The 15,491-nt window shown below is 50.4% G+C and overlaps 1 protein-coding gene across 18 annotated transcripts in view; it reads right to left on the reverse strand.

The window, feature by feature from the left end:
* Window positions 1-4,893: 4,893 nt before the first annotated feature.
* Tenm2 (teneurin transmembrane protein 2) overlaps window positions 4,894-15,491 on the reverse strand; it is a 1,248,268-nt gene continuing 1,237,670 nt past the window's right edge. For all 18 annotated transcript variants that reach the window (XM_087194517.1, XM_087194513.1, XM_087194515.1 and 15 more), the window contains 2 exons: window positions 8,479-8,609; window positions 4,894-6,970 (listed from right to left, as the gene is read on the reverse strand). In XM_087194517.1, coding sequence (XP_087050643.1) covers window positions 6,209-6,970; window positions 8,479-8,609 — 893 coding nt within the window. In that variant the 3' untranslated portion in view covers window positions 4,894-6,208. The remainder of the gene's footprint in view (window positions 6,971-8,478; window positions 8,610-15,491) is intronic.

The raw sequence follows: 15,491 nt of genomic DNA on the forward strand, positions 1-15,491 counted from the left end.
GGGGGGTGGAAACTAAGGGCTTGCTCAGGGAGCGGCTCAGGAGTGGAGATAGCAGAATGAGTCTGAGAAGAATTTCCAGCCACTTAGGAGGGGCCTGCTCTGTGGTAGGATTTGATTTAGGACCTCCCTCAGCCTCCGTTTTCTCATCTGCTTTGAGCAGTAGGCTTGGGTTGGGAAGTTCAAATAAGATTTATGTGGACGAAAGAGTTATGAATGCGTAAGTTTAGAGGTTACTGGAATTGGGCTCGGGCGGGAGAAGGGCAGAGAGGGAGTGGAAGGGATAGAGAAACGAGTAGGGAAGGGGAGAGCTTGGGAGACAGTGCCTCACAAAAGTGGTCACCCCGGCTGGGTCGGGTGGTGCACACCCTTCTGCCCAGCCTGGCAATTTAGGGAGATCCTGTCTCAAAATCAGAAAAAAAGGCCTGGGGATCTAGCTCAGTGCAAAGGTCCTGGGTTCAATCCCCAGTACTGGGGTGGATCACCCTTGTGTAACCCTAAAGTGGACTTTGAGGGGCAGGGCTGGGTCTCACTTCTCACTGAGGGTGGACGGTCTTGCTATGTAGTTCAGGCGGACTTTGAACTCACTATGTAGCTCAGGCTGGCCTCAAACTTGTATGCTTAACATGTTCTACTGTTTTTCTTTAATATTAGCTTGCTTTAAACACGCATTTTCTTTTTCCGGTACTGGGAATTGAACTCAGGACATTGTGCTTTACAAGGCAGGCTCACAACACTCATTTTTTTAATGGTGTTTTCCCTATCTTATTTTTGTAAGTCTTTGCAGATGCTGCCCCCTGTGCGGGAGGTCTTTTTGTCCCTATTCTACAAAGGAGAAAAAGGGAGGTTTAGGGAGGGGAAGGATAAGCGGAAAAGTGCGGTGCCGTAAACTGAGGATGGCCCTCCCAGTCCCACCTGGCTCTTCCCAATTCTGGAGCTCGTTCCCGGGTCGCTCTCGGGAGCGCCCCCTCATGGCCCGGGCCCTCCTCGCGGCCTCTTGCTGCCTACTGGCTCCCTTGCATCAGCAGGAGGCTCCCTTGCATCAGCAGGAGGCTCCCAGGAAGATTTGATGGGAAGGGCTGCCACCTGGTGGCCACACAGCAAACCCAACACTTACGGCGGAGGCTTGGGACTGTGGGGCTTGGGGGACCATGGAGGGAGCAGTGGGGAAAAGCGCAGGAGCCAGCTGGGGGTCGGGGGCGGGGTGGAACCCCAGCCACAAACCTCAAGACCTTGGAGGCGCGCGCATCCTCTTAGCCCGGATTTCATGCCTGCCTCGCCTTCAAACCCAGGCCAGGCGAGCGAGCGGGGGAGGCCCGGCCCGGCCCCAGGTGAAGCTCAGAGCCCAGCCACTTCCAGCTCCTCTAGCCCGCGGCTGTACTCACGCTCCCTCCCAGCACCTGGTGTACTTTCCGTCCGGTCTGGAGGAGCGCCTGCTGCCCCCATCCTACTTGGCTTTTCCTTACCGGGGCGCAGATGCTGGTGGGGCGCACCCCAGCCGCCCCTTCTGGCTGTCCTCACCCCACGGGGCCAGCTGTGCTTCTGCTCCGCAGTGAGCTCATCTCACATCTGAGATCGTGAGCCTCTGACCCGGCTTTATCTTTGCAGTCCCAACCTCCGACGGTGCCAGTGTCAAAACCGTGCCCAGTGACTGGGAAGGTGCATGAATGTCTGAGCGGAAGTCTCCTGCTCAGCCAGCCCGTCTTCCTGTATGGAAACCCTCGACCCTCTAACCTCACTCTTTCTGAAAGGCCCTGGAGGCTGTGAGCAAGGGGGAGAGCCCGAAAGTACTTGTTCACGTCAGGCCCGGGTGGCGGGAAAATTGGGGTGGGAGAACTTGCTAAGCAATAGGAAGCCAGGCCAAAGAGGAGAGGGCATGGCCTCCTCCATCCTGCCAGCCCCTGCGTACAAATCTCTCCCTGAGCCAAAAGCTAATGCTTTAGTTTCCACTTATATACAATCTTTGCTCGGAACAAAGACTTAAAAATAATAAAAACAAATATAATATTAAGTACTTACCACGTGTCATTGATACATCTCATTAAATCACAGCGGCGGCCATCCTCAGCTCCGACCTAGGATGAGTGAGTGCTTCCTTGAGTTAATTTACACTGAGTTTCTTTCTCACAGCAGTTAATTAATCCACATGGCCTTCCAGTTCCCACAGGTATTTTTGTTTTGTGGTACTGGGGATTGAGCCCAGGCTTTACACGTGCTAGGCACACTCTCCCACTGGGCTACAGCCCCAGCCCTGATCCCACTTTCATAGAGCGATCAATCAGGTCTGAGCCCCAGGCAGGCTGACTTGAGACTGCATGGCTTTTTGGGGGCAGGGGTAACGAGGGGGGACTTTGCTAAGTTGCCGAAGCTGGCAATGAACTTTCAATTCTCCTGCCTCAGTCCCCTGAGTAGCTAGGATTATAGGCGTGTACCACCACGTCTGGAAGAGTGGACCATACTAGTGAACCTCTAGGCTGTGCTACCTTTCCAAAATTCTCTGTCAGTCAGTTGTCCTGGTCATTCTAGGACTGGCCTAAGGAAAGGCAGGAGAGGAGTCTCCATTGGAAGCTGCTTCCCTCTCCCATACTGAGGAAGTGTGCTTACATAGGCTGTAGTGAGGAGCTGGGTTGGGCTAGGTGTAACAGAAAATCTATGGCGACTCAAAGATGGCGGACTCAAAAGAGGCGAATCCAGGCTCCTGTGAAATTCTGTGCAGTTCTCTCTGGCATACCTACCCCTCAGAGGCTGGATGGGGCCTAGAAGTCCCTTCCCTTTCTGAGCCAGTGAGACACCACACTGTGCCAATGCCCTCACAGCTCCCGGCACACCAGGGCCCGACTGCTTCCTCAAATGGCACAGTCACAGGCCAGCTGGACCTGGGCCAAAGCACACAGGAGGGAGGGGCTGCCTTGGGCCTCTGTCCTCCTGGAGGGAAACAGCCTGACCCAGTGCTGGAGAAGCGAGCTGTTCACAGGTGGTTCTTTGAGGCCTCTCCAGACAAGCTTTTCTCACCCAGCTCCCGTGCTGGGAACTTGAGCAGAGCTCGTGAGGCCTGCTTTCCAGCAGGCCCTGCCACTCTGGCTTTTCTCCCACCTGTGGAAAGCACCCTTGGCCCGGCTGGGTGATGGGAAGGCACAGGGATGCAGCCCTCAGGAGGGGCTCTGGGTGAGAGGACAACTGCCTAGAACAGTGCTGGGGAACCGAAGGCATGAGTGCTGCAGCAGGCTGTTTGTTAGCATTGAAAGAAAGGCCGTTACTGGCCTGGACTTCCAGAAGTTCTGAAATTGGACACAGCCATGCTTCAGTGTGATCCCACCACTTACCTGGGATGTTTCCTTACCTGCAAAGTGAAATGGTAATGGCAGCTCATCCTTGGAGTTCATTTGCTTGATTTACCTCCATCTTCTCCTCTGAGGTGGCAGTTACCTTTATCCCAGTTGACGGCCTCTTTACCTCTTCCCTCATCTCACCTAGGCGATGCCTCTTCTACATGCTGCATCCAGAGAACTTGTCTATTAAAACTAATGACTTCCTGTTGCTTTTATTTACTTATTTTGGTTTTGAGTCAGGATCTTGCTCTGTAATTCGGGCTGGTCTTGAACTGTGTATAGCACTGGCTGGCCTCAAACTTGAAGCAATCCTCCTGCCTCAGTCTCCTGAGTTCTGGGATTACAGGCCTGCGCCACCATGCCTGGGTCCCATTGCTTTTAATGTTAAAAATAATCTGGTCTCCAACGTGTGTCTTCTGAGTTGGTCTCTTAGGAGTTTCTGCCTCCCGACTGTCGTTGAACTGACCCTGCTGCTTCTGCCACAGTCCACTGCATCTGCAATGCTTTTCCTTCTCTTCACTGCCCAGCTGCTGCTGAACTTCGAGAGTGGAGCAATTTCTGTGGCATCCTCAGCCTAAGCCACATCCCCAGGGATAAATCTATCCTTCCAAAGCGTCACTGAACGCCATGTCATTTTCACTTCTTAGTGTCATTCTTTGCCTACTGTCTGCTCTTCTGCCCTATGCTTCATAAGGAGGTAGGCTGGGTTGTGTCTACTCACCTTCCATAACCAGGCCAGGCCCAGGCCCCTGTGGAAGAAGCTCTTAGTCAGATGCCGCTGCAGAACGAAAGGTAAGGATGCCATGAAAATCCTGCATGCAGAGCTTAGCACTGTGTCTTGGCACCAAGCAAGGGCCAGGGCCCATTAGCTGTTGATGATACCATTTCTTTATCTGTAGGAACTCTGTATAGAAAATATTCATGCAAACCAAAAGGCCTCTTCTTACTAGGGTTGCCCCAAATGTGCAAGTTTTGCAGTAAATTGATTTAGCCTGGAAGAAAATATGAACACACTCAGAGCCACACAAACTTACTCAAACCTCCCAATGTGGTGAATGCACTCCCATTCGGGTCTGGCAGAATTAGAACATGGTGGCCGGGACCCACCCTAGTGTGGGCCAGCCCAAAGGGCCTCACCGCTCACCCACACCAACCTCAGACTCTCCTCTCCAGCAGGCGGCGCCACAGAGGCAGACAGAGACCTTTCCAGAGGAACTAGCGCCGTTAGGGGCATAACAGGAGAATCCAGCAAGAGCTCCTCCAGATATTCAGAGGACAGGTCCAGCATCTCCAACCCGGAAATCTGAAATCTGAAATGCTCCGATATTTGCGTGCTGACATGAGGCTCCAAGTGGGAAATTCCATACCATGAAGGTTTATTTCTTGCACAAAATTAAAAAAATTTTTTTTTGCATAAAATTACCCTCAAGCTCTGTTATGTATAGGCAGATATTCCAAAACCAGAACAAATGTGAAATCCCAAACATTTTGGTCCTGACCATTTCAGGTGAGGACGCTCCCCTTTCCTCCAGCCCAAAAGCATTTCCACAGAAGACCAGTGTCCACAGGAGTTTTAGAGACTTTTATTTATGTATAAACAATTTAAACACTTTGCCATAAATTATCTTTGCCTGTCCCTAGTCTTTGCTTAGCAGCAAATTAAAATTAATATAAAAACTCGATGAACAATTCATACATGTATATTACAAAAAAGTTCCTGTACCAAAGTTCTTATTAGACTTTTTTTGTTTTCGTTTTTTATGTTTTTAAAATTTTTTTGTTTTTATTTTTTATTTTTTCTCTCCTCGTGGTGACTGTCATGTGATTGTCTCAGTTTCTGGACCAAACAAACACACTAATAATTTTAAATCTGAAACAGTGATTGTGCCTTGCGGCGGATGTATGTACAGGGTGACCGGAAGTGGTACCTGTTAGCAACAGAGTCACAATGCCGCACCTCTACCGTAACTGATACCCACGAACTACGGAATCTAAACAGACTACACCCTGTAACTGCGTTTTACTGTCCACAATGGAATCGCCAAAGACAAAAGAGTATGAGATTTATCAGTAGTGAGTATCGCCACCATTTTGAATTAAATTTTACACTCTGCGCTCAAATAAATTAGCTCAGGCCAGACTAAGTTGAGACCTGAGAGTTAAGTGCTGGACGGTATTATTTCTCTTGGACTTTTGATATGAATTTTTTTCTTGTTTTTCTTTTTCTTTAAAAAGTATTTCCAGTGCTCACTCCTCCACTTTTATGCCCCCCTCCCCAGGCGCTACACACAAATCACCCCCAAAGTCATGTTTTTCAATGCACCTGTATTTGCTTAAACGAAAACGTCGGAAGTGTCTGTCCAACAAGCAGTCTGAATTGTTGTCCTCAGCTGGTCTGGTGTCGCTGGCCCTTGTGAATGTCTCCGTGTCGCTCACGTGTGAATGAGTGAGGTAATAGGATATGAGGCCTTCTCGTCTTTATTTCTTTGTTTTACTGTCGGTGTGTGTGTTTTTTTGTTTGCTTTTTTTTTTCCCGTTCTTTTGTTCCTTGCGGATATTTTGCGTCTCTTTTCTGTGTTAGGCCCAGAACAAGTGGGCCATATTTGAGGGGAACTTGGAACATTTTATATGCTTGTTCATTCACTCATCTGTTTGTGTTGATTTCCTCAGAATTTGCAGCCAGGCTTTAGTCTACTTCAGGATGAGGGACTTCTTGCTTGGACAGTAGCATTGGAACTCAAAAAATGTGAGCTTTTTTGCCACTTGGAATCCTAAAGCAGCCCAGCCTCAGTGCCCCTGTTAGGTCTTCGTCTCCTTAGGAGAGGAGATCACAGTTACTCGTGCTGAGCCATCCAGCCAAGGAATGGCAACAGATTATTTTGTTACCTCTTTCCCATCTCATTCTGTCTTAAGAACTGGATGTTGCTGCTACTGTCTGCGAGCTCTGGGTACTGCTCGACCGGAAGCACGTAATAGCCCTCATACCCTTGCACGCGGCCTGAGCTCAGGAGCTGCTGCTTCTCGCCCTCAGTCCACAGGCGGCTGCCCTCGCGCCCATCCCTGGCTTTCTGCTGCTCCTTGGCCCAGGCTGTGCCCAGGGCCCTCTGTCTCGCCTGGTCCAGGACTCGGGCCTTCTCTTCGTCCAGGGTGTCGGGGGTGAGCCCGTAGCGGATGCTGAGCAGCAGCGTGGAGTACTGGAACTCGATATTGGTGAACCTTCGAGTCCTGCCATTGACCAGCAGTGTGGGCTGCGACACGGTCACGTTCACACCGCTCTCCAGCACCTTGCGGCCGAGGGTGGTACCCAGGGTGACCAGATCGCTGTCGGCAGAGCCGATCTTCACAAAGTAGTGAGTGTCCTTGCCCTCGATGCTGTAGTGCATCTTGTCTAGGTAGTAAGCGTTGTTCAGCACAGATGCCACCTTGCGGCTGTCCTCACTGGCAATGCTGGACACACCGGTGCTCACCCGCCCTTCTTTGATGGCAAACATGATGCCTTTGCCGATGATGGGCGTGGTGGTGGCGAACCAGTGGCCTGCTTTTTCTCGGATGTTGGCATGGAGCTTTTTCGAAATGACCTGCCCTTCCAGAGCCAGAAAGGCTTGATTGTGCCTCTCCGTGGTCTGTTGGACACCTGTAATGAGCTGTGGGAGCAAGACAAACAGAGAACGCTGAGAAGGGGGTGGGGGTTCAGTGAGAAAGAGCCGCGAAGAGAATGGCTTGCAACTCCCCTGCCACAACTATGTCATGCGTGTCTCCTACGCACCAATACCATCCTCCCTCTGGAGCCAGGGCAGGCTGGCTGGCGAGCAGAGCTCTGATGGGTGGCCTGTATGTCTTGGACTGTGCCACTAACCAGCAGCCAGTGAGGGAGGCGTGCTGTTGTGTGAGCCCCCACCCAGGTTCACCAAGGCCGGAGCAGTCACTGCACACTCGTGGCGTGGCAGCTGCCTTGCACACTTTGACCCAGGAGTGTGCTGCCCCGCGGGGCAGGTGGCTGCTGAGCCCGAGGCCAGTGGGTTAGGACTCCGAGAAGGGCCAGCGGCTAGAGGATGACTGGCACCCACCCCGTGAGCTGAGCAGAGTCTCAGGCCTGGCTCCAGAGCTCCGAAGCCAGCGGCTGCATGTTAACAAGCACTCGAGGCAATCTGTGTGCATACAGACGTTTGCAGAGCACTAGGGCGAGAGAGCCAGGCTTCGAGGGCCAGAGGGAATGGCCCCCGACCCTGAGTCCCTGCTTTGGATCCCAGCCCTGGTTCTGCGGAGGGATGAAATTACCATTATCTCCTTGGCCTCGAGTCCTCCCTCACAAATGACAACTTGTCTCGATTGGTGGTTGGGGGACAGGCTGGGATAATGGAAGAGGCTGTATTTGGGAGGTAACGGCACTTAGATAAATGAAAGAAATGATGGCTATTCATCCACTGAGTGGTCCCCAAGGGGCAGGACGGAGAGAACGCTGCTCTCAATTACCCAGCAGCTCCTCCTTGCCTCTCTATAGTTACACAATCTGGACAATTATTCACAGCAGCTGAGACCTCGCAGACTTTTATAGTGCCGAGCGCTCGCTCTGCAGCAGGGGTTAGCGGAGCGCAGATGCCTACCCCTCCCCTCTGATCGTGGCGAGGTCTCAGCTGCACCCAAATTGAAACTGACCACCCTCCGGTCATCACAGAAAGACCCAAGTACAAATTATGTTCCAAAAACTCAATCTGTATACATTTGGGCCATAAAGCACCGGGGTTTTATGTGGGGCATAAAAATGTGCTTTAATGGGACAGAAACTGCGAACCACAGTTTTATTACGTCCCATAAAAGCTGAAAGGGTTATGATCTTATAGGCAGTGCAGATGGTAGGTTGCTGCTAGATCTCTCCGCGCTGTTGTTAATCAAGGAGTGACTCAAGGGTATATACCAAACAGATAATGATGCACAATTAAGGTAATAATCGGAGCTGGGAAGAAATACGTGCTGCAGCAGACGGGTGACAGCACTGACATTCACTTTCCGGGGAAGCCCCAGTGGCTCCTGAGCCTTTTATACCCAGCCCCAGTGTTTTCTTCTCCAGACGCCCACCCAACTCCTGAGTGGTTCTGTTTGCAAAAGGGGCTGGTGACAATCACTTGTATCCCTGGCAGGAATCCCCGCTTACCTGTCCGTTCTCACTTGCTTGACTCTCTGACAGTTCATAGGGAGGAGGCACAAAGTACATTTTGGCTCTTGGGAAGCCAGGGATTATGTTGCTAAGCTGAAATCCAAACATCACAAGCCAGCTTTTCACATCTATGGCAGAAACAAAAATAAAGATTTCTGAAATCGGGATGGATGGAAAGCTGCAGTGGATTTCAGAGAGAGAGAACAAAGTAAAATGGGTGGTTGGGTGTGGGTCCAAAAGAGAGACGCAGGTCCTGGGTTTGGATCCAAAGCTTCTTTTCAGGCTCTGAAAGGCCCTGTTCCTCCCAGCATGACTGACAGATAACCACTGGGTCATGACTGAGAAGGCCGGTGACACATCTGGCTTCAGATGTATCCTCTTGCTGTGTGACCCTGCCTAAGTCCCTGGCCCTCTCTGAGCCGCGGGCTTCTCAGATATGAATGGGGATAATAACTGCACCATTATCATTGGGTTGTTGTGAAGATCAGAGGAGAAAACCCACGGTAAGGACTCATCACAGTGCCTGGCTCTGGACGTTTCAGTTAATGTGAACCCCTTCCTGTGCCTGCCACATTTTTACGGGAGCATCTACCCTGGTTCAGGCAACATGTGAGGAGACAGATACAGTGAGCAGTAGTAAGGATCCGCGGTGATTACCATCACGGAGCAGGACACTGGGGCTCAGGCTGAGGCTGCTGCATCGAGGTGGGCCACACCGAATGGCATTTCAAGGGTTGGAAATGGATGGGATGCAGTGTGCCGGCTCTCGAGACCCACTTCTTATCTCCTGCTCTTCAGAGAGAGCTCTGCACACTCAGAGTCAGGCCCTGTGCCAGGGGCCATGCTCGCGTCCCCTGCTGGGGGAGTGGTACCGCCTGGCCCACACTCTTCCCTCTGCTAACTTGGTCCGGGCTCTCAGAGTGAGGAGGCCTCCCCAGGCCTCCTAGCCTCCCTGCCCAGCAGTGAGCGGAGTCCTGGATGGCGACCCCGTGAGACATTTGTATCTTCACCAACGCCACTGTCCTGGGCCCAGTGCCAACCTCATGTGCTCCTGTGCCGAGCTCATGCTTTACGGCCCGCGTTCCCCTCCCTTGCTGCCTCGTCCCTCCTCTCCCCCATGCCGGGAATACTTCCACTGGGCCTTCTAGAATTTGCATGTTGTCAGGAAAGCCCCCACAGCTTTAGTCTTTTCTCTGAACATTTCTCTTTTGCTATAACTGAATCTATATTTCAAGAACATGGACCTCCCTGGTCCTCCCCTCTGTCAGGCACTGGACCCAGCAGTGCAGTGGACCTTGTTGGGTTTGATGGTGATGCCTGGGCCACGCACCTGAATGTTTGGAAGTTTTTAGCTTCTGCACCACGTTAGCCTCTGTCTCTGATGTGAATTAACTCTCACTGGTTTCACTAGACAGACAGCTGGTCCATCCAGCATCCTGGCCTTAGTTCCTTGACCGCTTCTCCTTGGATGATCATTACCCCACTTGACTCTCATGCTCCAATCTGGAAGGTGTGATTCCTGATACAGAACTGTGACCCTACTGTGTCAGTTTCACGCATATCTTCCCCTCTGACCACTGCCTCTTCTAGCTTGCTCCATGCGTGTGTGTGTGTGTGTGTGTGTGTGTGTGTGTGTGTGAGAGAGAGAGAGGGACTGGGTATTAAATTCAAGGCCTTTGCACTGAGCTACCTCCACAGTCAGTTTCCTCCTTACTTCCTTTTGTGGATTTTTTATGTTGAGACAGGATCTTGCTAAATTGCCTGGGCTGGCCTTGAACTTTAGATCCTCCTTCCTCATCCTCCCACAGTGCTGGGATTACAGGCATGCACCAACCACACCAGGGTTAGTTTACCCAGTGCCCTGAATCTTCTGATCTTTGCCTCCCAGGGCCTTCCATGCTAAATTTTCCTCCTGTCCCTCAACTTCCTGGTCCTGCCTCTCTTACGCAGCATACATTCCTTGGCCAAACACTGAATCCACCCTCTGGGTAAGTATGCATTTCCTTTCATTTCATTAGGTGAGACTGCAAACTGGAGTACAGCCAAGCCTCTGCCTATTTCAGGGTTGCACTTGTGCAGCTGAATGTGGCTGCTGAAAAAATCATCACCGTGCTGACAGGCGTCACTTTGAACTCCTGACCACGAACCCATGTGTGTCTTCCTGCTGCCTGGCACTCTTACTGCTGTCCCTTGCTCCGTGTACTCATTCTCGTCCTCTTGGAGAACTCTGCATCTTCTCTTCTCTCTGAAAACCTCCAGCACCCACTTTCCCTTCCTCCCTCCAGCAGGTGACCTTGTTTCCTACTCTTCTGAGAAAATAGGGGCAGCCAGAGGAGGGCCCTCCTAAATTCCCACCACAGTTGCTAATGGTACCGTGATTCCCATGTCTGTACCCAGGCTCCCTGCTTTTCTCCTGCTCTATTGATGGGCTGCCCCCTCAACCCTCCAGCCACCATGGCGGAGGGCGCAGGCCTTCTTCCCAAAGGCCTTCCCACTCCAGCAGTTCTCTCTCTCAGTTTCCTGCCTCTTCCAGTGGCTCAACCCCATCAACATACAAACTGGTCCTGATATCCCTCCTTAAAACACTTTCTTTTCAGTCATGACTTCTTTTAGCTACACCCTTTTCATTTTACCCTGTACAAAAACCTCTCAAACTCAGTCTAATTCTCTATACTCTTTGTTTCCCATTCTTTTCCTTCCACTGTCTACCCCTCCCAACTGGGAATTGAACTCAGGACTTTGAGTTTGCCAGGCAAGCGAGGTACTGCTGAGCTACATCCCTGGCCCTCCTACCATTGTGTTTTGGATCAATCTTTTGCCTCCTCTACTACATGGAAACAACTCCATCAAGGTCATGAATGACCTCCATGTTGCTAAGCAAGCCCTGTGCTGATCACTTAGGGACACCCATTTAAAAAGAAAGTACATCACTCCCATAAATGAGAAAGCAGACTCACTTGTTGCTAAAAGAAAATGACTGTAAAATTAACACAAAGGAAACAAAGTCACACAACTAAATTAGAGCACCATTTTGTTACCTGCTACTGAGGGAGTCTTAGACCTGCTGTCTCTGTTGAAAAGGGAGATTAGAAGTGTTAATGAGGTGTTTAATACGTACCAGCACCAAGCAGGGACTTTCTCTTCAACTGAATTGGAAGAATTAAGAAAGCGTCGAGAAGGGACTGACTTTTCTCATCGGTATTTCAGTGTTATTTAATACCTTCTCCGGATACCATGGAAAACCCTCCCATCATTCACCAGGGATATATAAGATTTCTGGAGAATTCCAGAAAAAGCCTGCCCTCCTGGAGAACTCGAGGAAGTCCTTGTCCTCAGAAGACCCTCTCCGTCATCAGCTGTTTCCTTTAAGGAGCTCTTGCCCTAGCCTAGGATTCCCGTAGTGAGGAGGGAGGAGGAGAACTTCTGACTTTGAGACAGGATTTTAATGATCACTCTCATGAACAGTAATAGCTTATGTCATTTATCTTTTTCTTTCCCTTCTCCTCCTCCTCCTCCACATCCCTTTCTTCCTCTTCTTTTTCTTCTTCTGCTTTAAAGTCTCTATCATGATTTTGCTTCTGTGTGTAAACCTACTCTGAAATGTCTATTCAAAGCTCTCATCTTATCTTCTGCTCCACAGACATAGTTATTCCTCTGGAGTCATTGGTTCAATCTGGTGACAGGCTCCTTAGACCAGTGGTGGTGAAGCCATGGCACGCGCACCGCAGCCCATATGCTGGAATGCGAGCCAAGTTGTCCCGGCAGCTGAGCATTGACTATTCAGGTTTAAGTGCAGTGTTGGCACTTTGCAACAAATAAGTGGGGTCTGGGTTGCAGTTTGGGTACTCGGTCAGTTTCTAGAAGGTTCGCCATCACTGCCCCAGACCATCTGCTGAGAGGAAGTAAAGACAGGTGAAGTCATTCATCCGAGTTGAACAGCAAGCGATGGCTGAGGCCAGAACTGGTGTTTCCAAAGTGGTCAGAAGACAGCGCAGAGCTTGGGGCTGGGTGCAGGTCCCACAGTGTCCAAGACTGCAGGGGTTCCTGGGATGCTAAAGTTGAAGAAGTCTAGGACACTACAGATTGTTGGGAGGAGCCTGCCCTCAATGTCTTACACCTTGTCCTCTAAGATCTTTTCATTACAGATGTACCAATTGTCCTGCTAGAAATGACTTAAAACTAACTGAAAAAGAGGGCTGCTTTAGAGTCCACAGGTGGGAAAAGAATCACTTGCTCCCCCCTCTGTCCGTTTGGGGCAGAGAGACACCCTAGCGTGGGTGCCTGAGTGCCTACACCTCCCGTACTCCATGCCACTTTGCTTTGCACCAGCATGCCGGGCGAACACAAATCTTCCTCCCGAGTTGGGAGCTGCCACTTGCATTCAGAGAACTGTGTTTCCAAACAGCAATGGTCCTTCTGGGTACAGGAGAGAGAAGGTTCTGTTCTTCCCGTTCCTCCCGACTACATCTTAATTACCTCTTCTGTTTAAATTGTGAGCAGCAAGTTCAGCCACTCTGTTAGTCTCCTAAGTGGCAAATTAAGACTAATTTAGATGGGGTTTACAGATGAGCCGGCACTGGAACAGAGGAGCACGATTTGGTGTTCTCTGCGCGGAGCTGCTCTCCAAGGGTCACCTCGTGGTGAACAGGTGGCAGCAGTTGTGGGCTGTGCCTGGCCGGGCTCCCTTTTCCGCCTGGTTCTCTTCCTTCAGCTGCGACTATAGGCATTGGCCTGGTGCACGCTGCTTCTCTGATATAGCCCTTTATTTTAGATTTTTTTCTAATGGCTTCTGGATTCAGTCTGGTTGGATTCAGTTCAAATTGATTTGATTTCCATGTATTGAGACTCCAGGAAGCATTGGAACGAGGAAAGCCATCTTGCTATTCAGAAAACCCTGCTAATTTTCTTTTTCTTTTTGGAGGGAAGCAGAGAAGTACCTGAGGGGGCTGGTGAGGTGGACTGTGTCCTGTGAATGATTCTGGTTGGGACTTGGCGGCAGCAGTATCTGCTCGGCCCACTCTCTGGGCTTCTCTTTATTTGCCTCTGACTGAGTCCAGCACCAAGCAAGCCTCTGAGAGGCACATGGTGCAGGGGACAGGATTCTTCGCTCTGGCTAAGACAGGCATGGCCAGTCTCCCTGTCCACCTCGCTTCCTATCCAATTCATAAAGGTCATGGCACAAATGCTACCTGCTCAGAGAGGCCTTCTGTGATCACCCTAAAGAAAGGAGATTCTTCCCCTCATACTCTGTCTAACCCCTTATCCTATTTTATGTGTCTTCATGGCACTTATTATTATTATTTTTTTTCCCCCAATATTGGGGATTGAACTCAGGACCTTGTGCTTGCTAGACAGGCATGGCGCCACTGAGCTACATCCCCAGCCCTTCGTGGCACTTATTGTTACCTGATCTATTTGTGTATTTCCTGAGAGGCACTTTGATTTGAAGTTGCAGTGAGCTGGGAGACACTGTCACGCTAAGCCCTGGGGAGGAGGGCCATGGGCCCCGATGAGGTGCAGGGGGAGGACGGAGAGAAGAGATAGCCTGGCCATAGTCCCTGGGCACAGAGGGTCCTAGCTGCTTCTGCTGGACGGGAGGCTGGGGTCACCTCAGAAACTCTGAAACTTGTCAGTGAAATACTGTATGACATGAGTCAATTTCTGAGGTCTTCCATGAGACACTGAGGACAACATGCGCTCCAGGTAGTGGCTGCTTCATTTTGTGCCTTGGGAGATGGACAAGTGACCCCTGGTTACTTGAATAATGAGCCTCCATGACCCACAGTCAGGAGCTGTGAGTTTCTTGGAACTTGGGGACCCCTGGTCTTCGGGTTTGGTTTCCAATGTTGGTTCTCTACACAGTGCATCAATAGGTGAGATGGCCCTTATCTACTTCCTGGAATTTGACCCTTTGGGGCCCAGTCACTTTGGATCCATCCATGTTTCATCATATGACTCCTTTGCTTATTTCCCCGAAGACAGGAACTCTGCCCTGCTCCCCACTGCATCTCTTGTACTTAGTGCATGGAAGATATTCCTAATACGGTATCTAGGGAAGGGATGGATGGTTGGATGGATGGGTGGATGCACAGGAAACCTCATTTCACATGTGTCATGCAGAAGCACGTCATCTGCCCTCTGTGGCCCCTCCATCTATTCTCCTCTCCAAGGTTCCCACGTCCTTCTGTCCTTTCCTTCAGCCTCAGCCAACCTAGAGCCTATTCCTTCTTCAGGCCCAGTTTGACATGGGCCCTTCTATATGGTCTCAGATCTTCCAAATCTGAATTGATCTACACACACACACACACACACACACACACACACACACACACACACGTGTACATACACACAAACCCTCGAGAGAAAGGTGTTTGTCTTGTTCACCACTGTATCCCCAGAATCCCAGGTGGTGTCACCCTGTGAGCCTTGCTTTCTGGATAAAAAACTGAACAGGCACCTATGTAGCAGCACAGATTCAATTTTGCTCTGCACCACTGCTGGATATTTGTATATATATTTCCCCTCAGGCAAGCCCCTGGAGGTCAGCAAGCGGGTATTAGTTATCTCAATACCCATGCTAACTCATTGGTTTGCTAGGAACAGCAGTGTTTGTAACACAAACAGACAGCACTTCATGAATGTCTACTGTCTAAGTGCCGGGCCCAGCATTACCTATGTAAGTTCCTTATTTCTCATGGTCACTCTATGCAATGGCTTTATCAGCACCTTTCCACAGAGCAAAACGAGTTCAGAGAAATTGGACAGCTAGTCCCAGATCTTCTGGCTCATAAAGGGAAGAGACAGAATTTGAACTGGATCTTTCTAACACTAGAGTCCCATTCTGCATCCCTTTCTTAAGCAGATTTCCTCTGTTGGGCTAGGAACAGCTCTTCTAAGAGGTATTTCAACAGAAAAAACTTGTAGCAGCCAGGAAATCTTCACACAGACCTGGGGATTGCTCTGCATCACTGTCCCTCTACTTTTTTAGACACTGTCCTGTTGTCAGCTGC

Source organism: Heterocephalus glaber, unplaced genomic scaffold (genome assembly GCF_053883595.1).
Source record: "Heterocephalus glaber isolate CG9 unplaced genomic scaffold, H.glaber_assembly_v1.0 deba00001606, whole genome shotgun sequence".
In the NCBI taxonomy this organism is placed as follows: Eukaryota; Metazoa; Chordata; class Mammalia; order Rodentia; family Bathyergidae; genus Heterocephalus; species Heterocephalus glaber.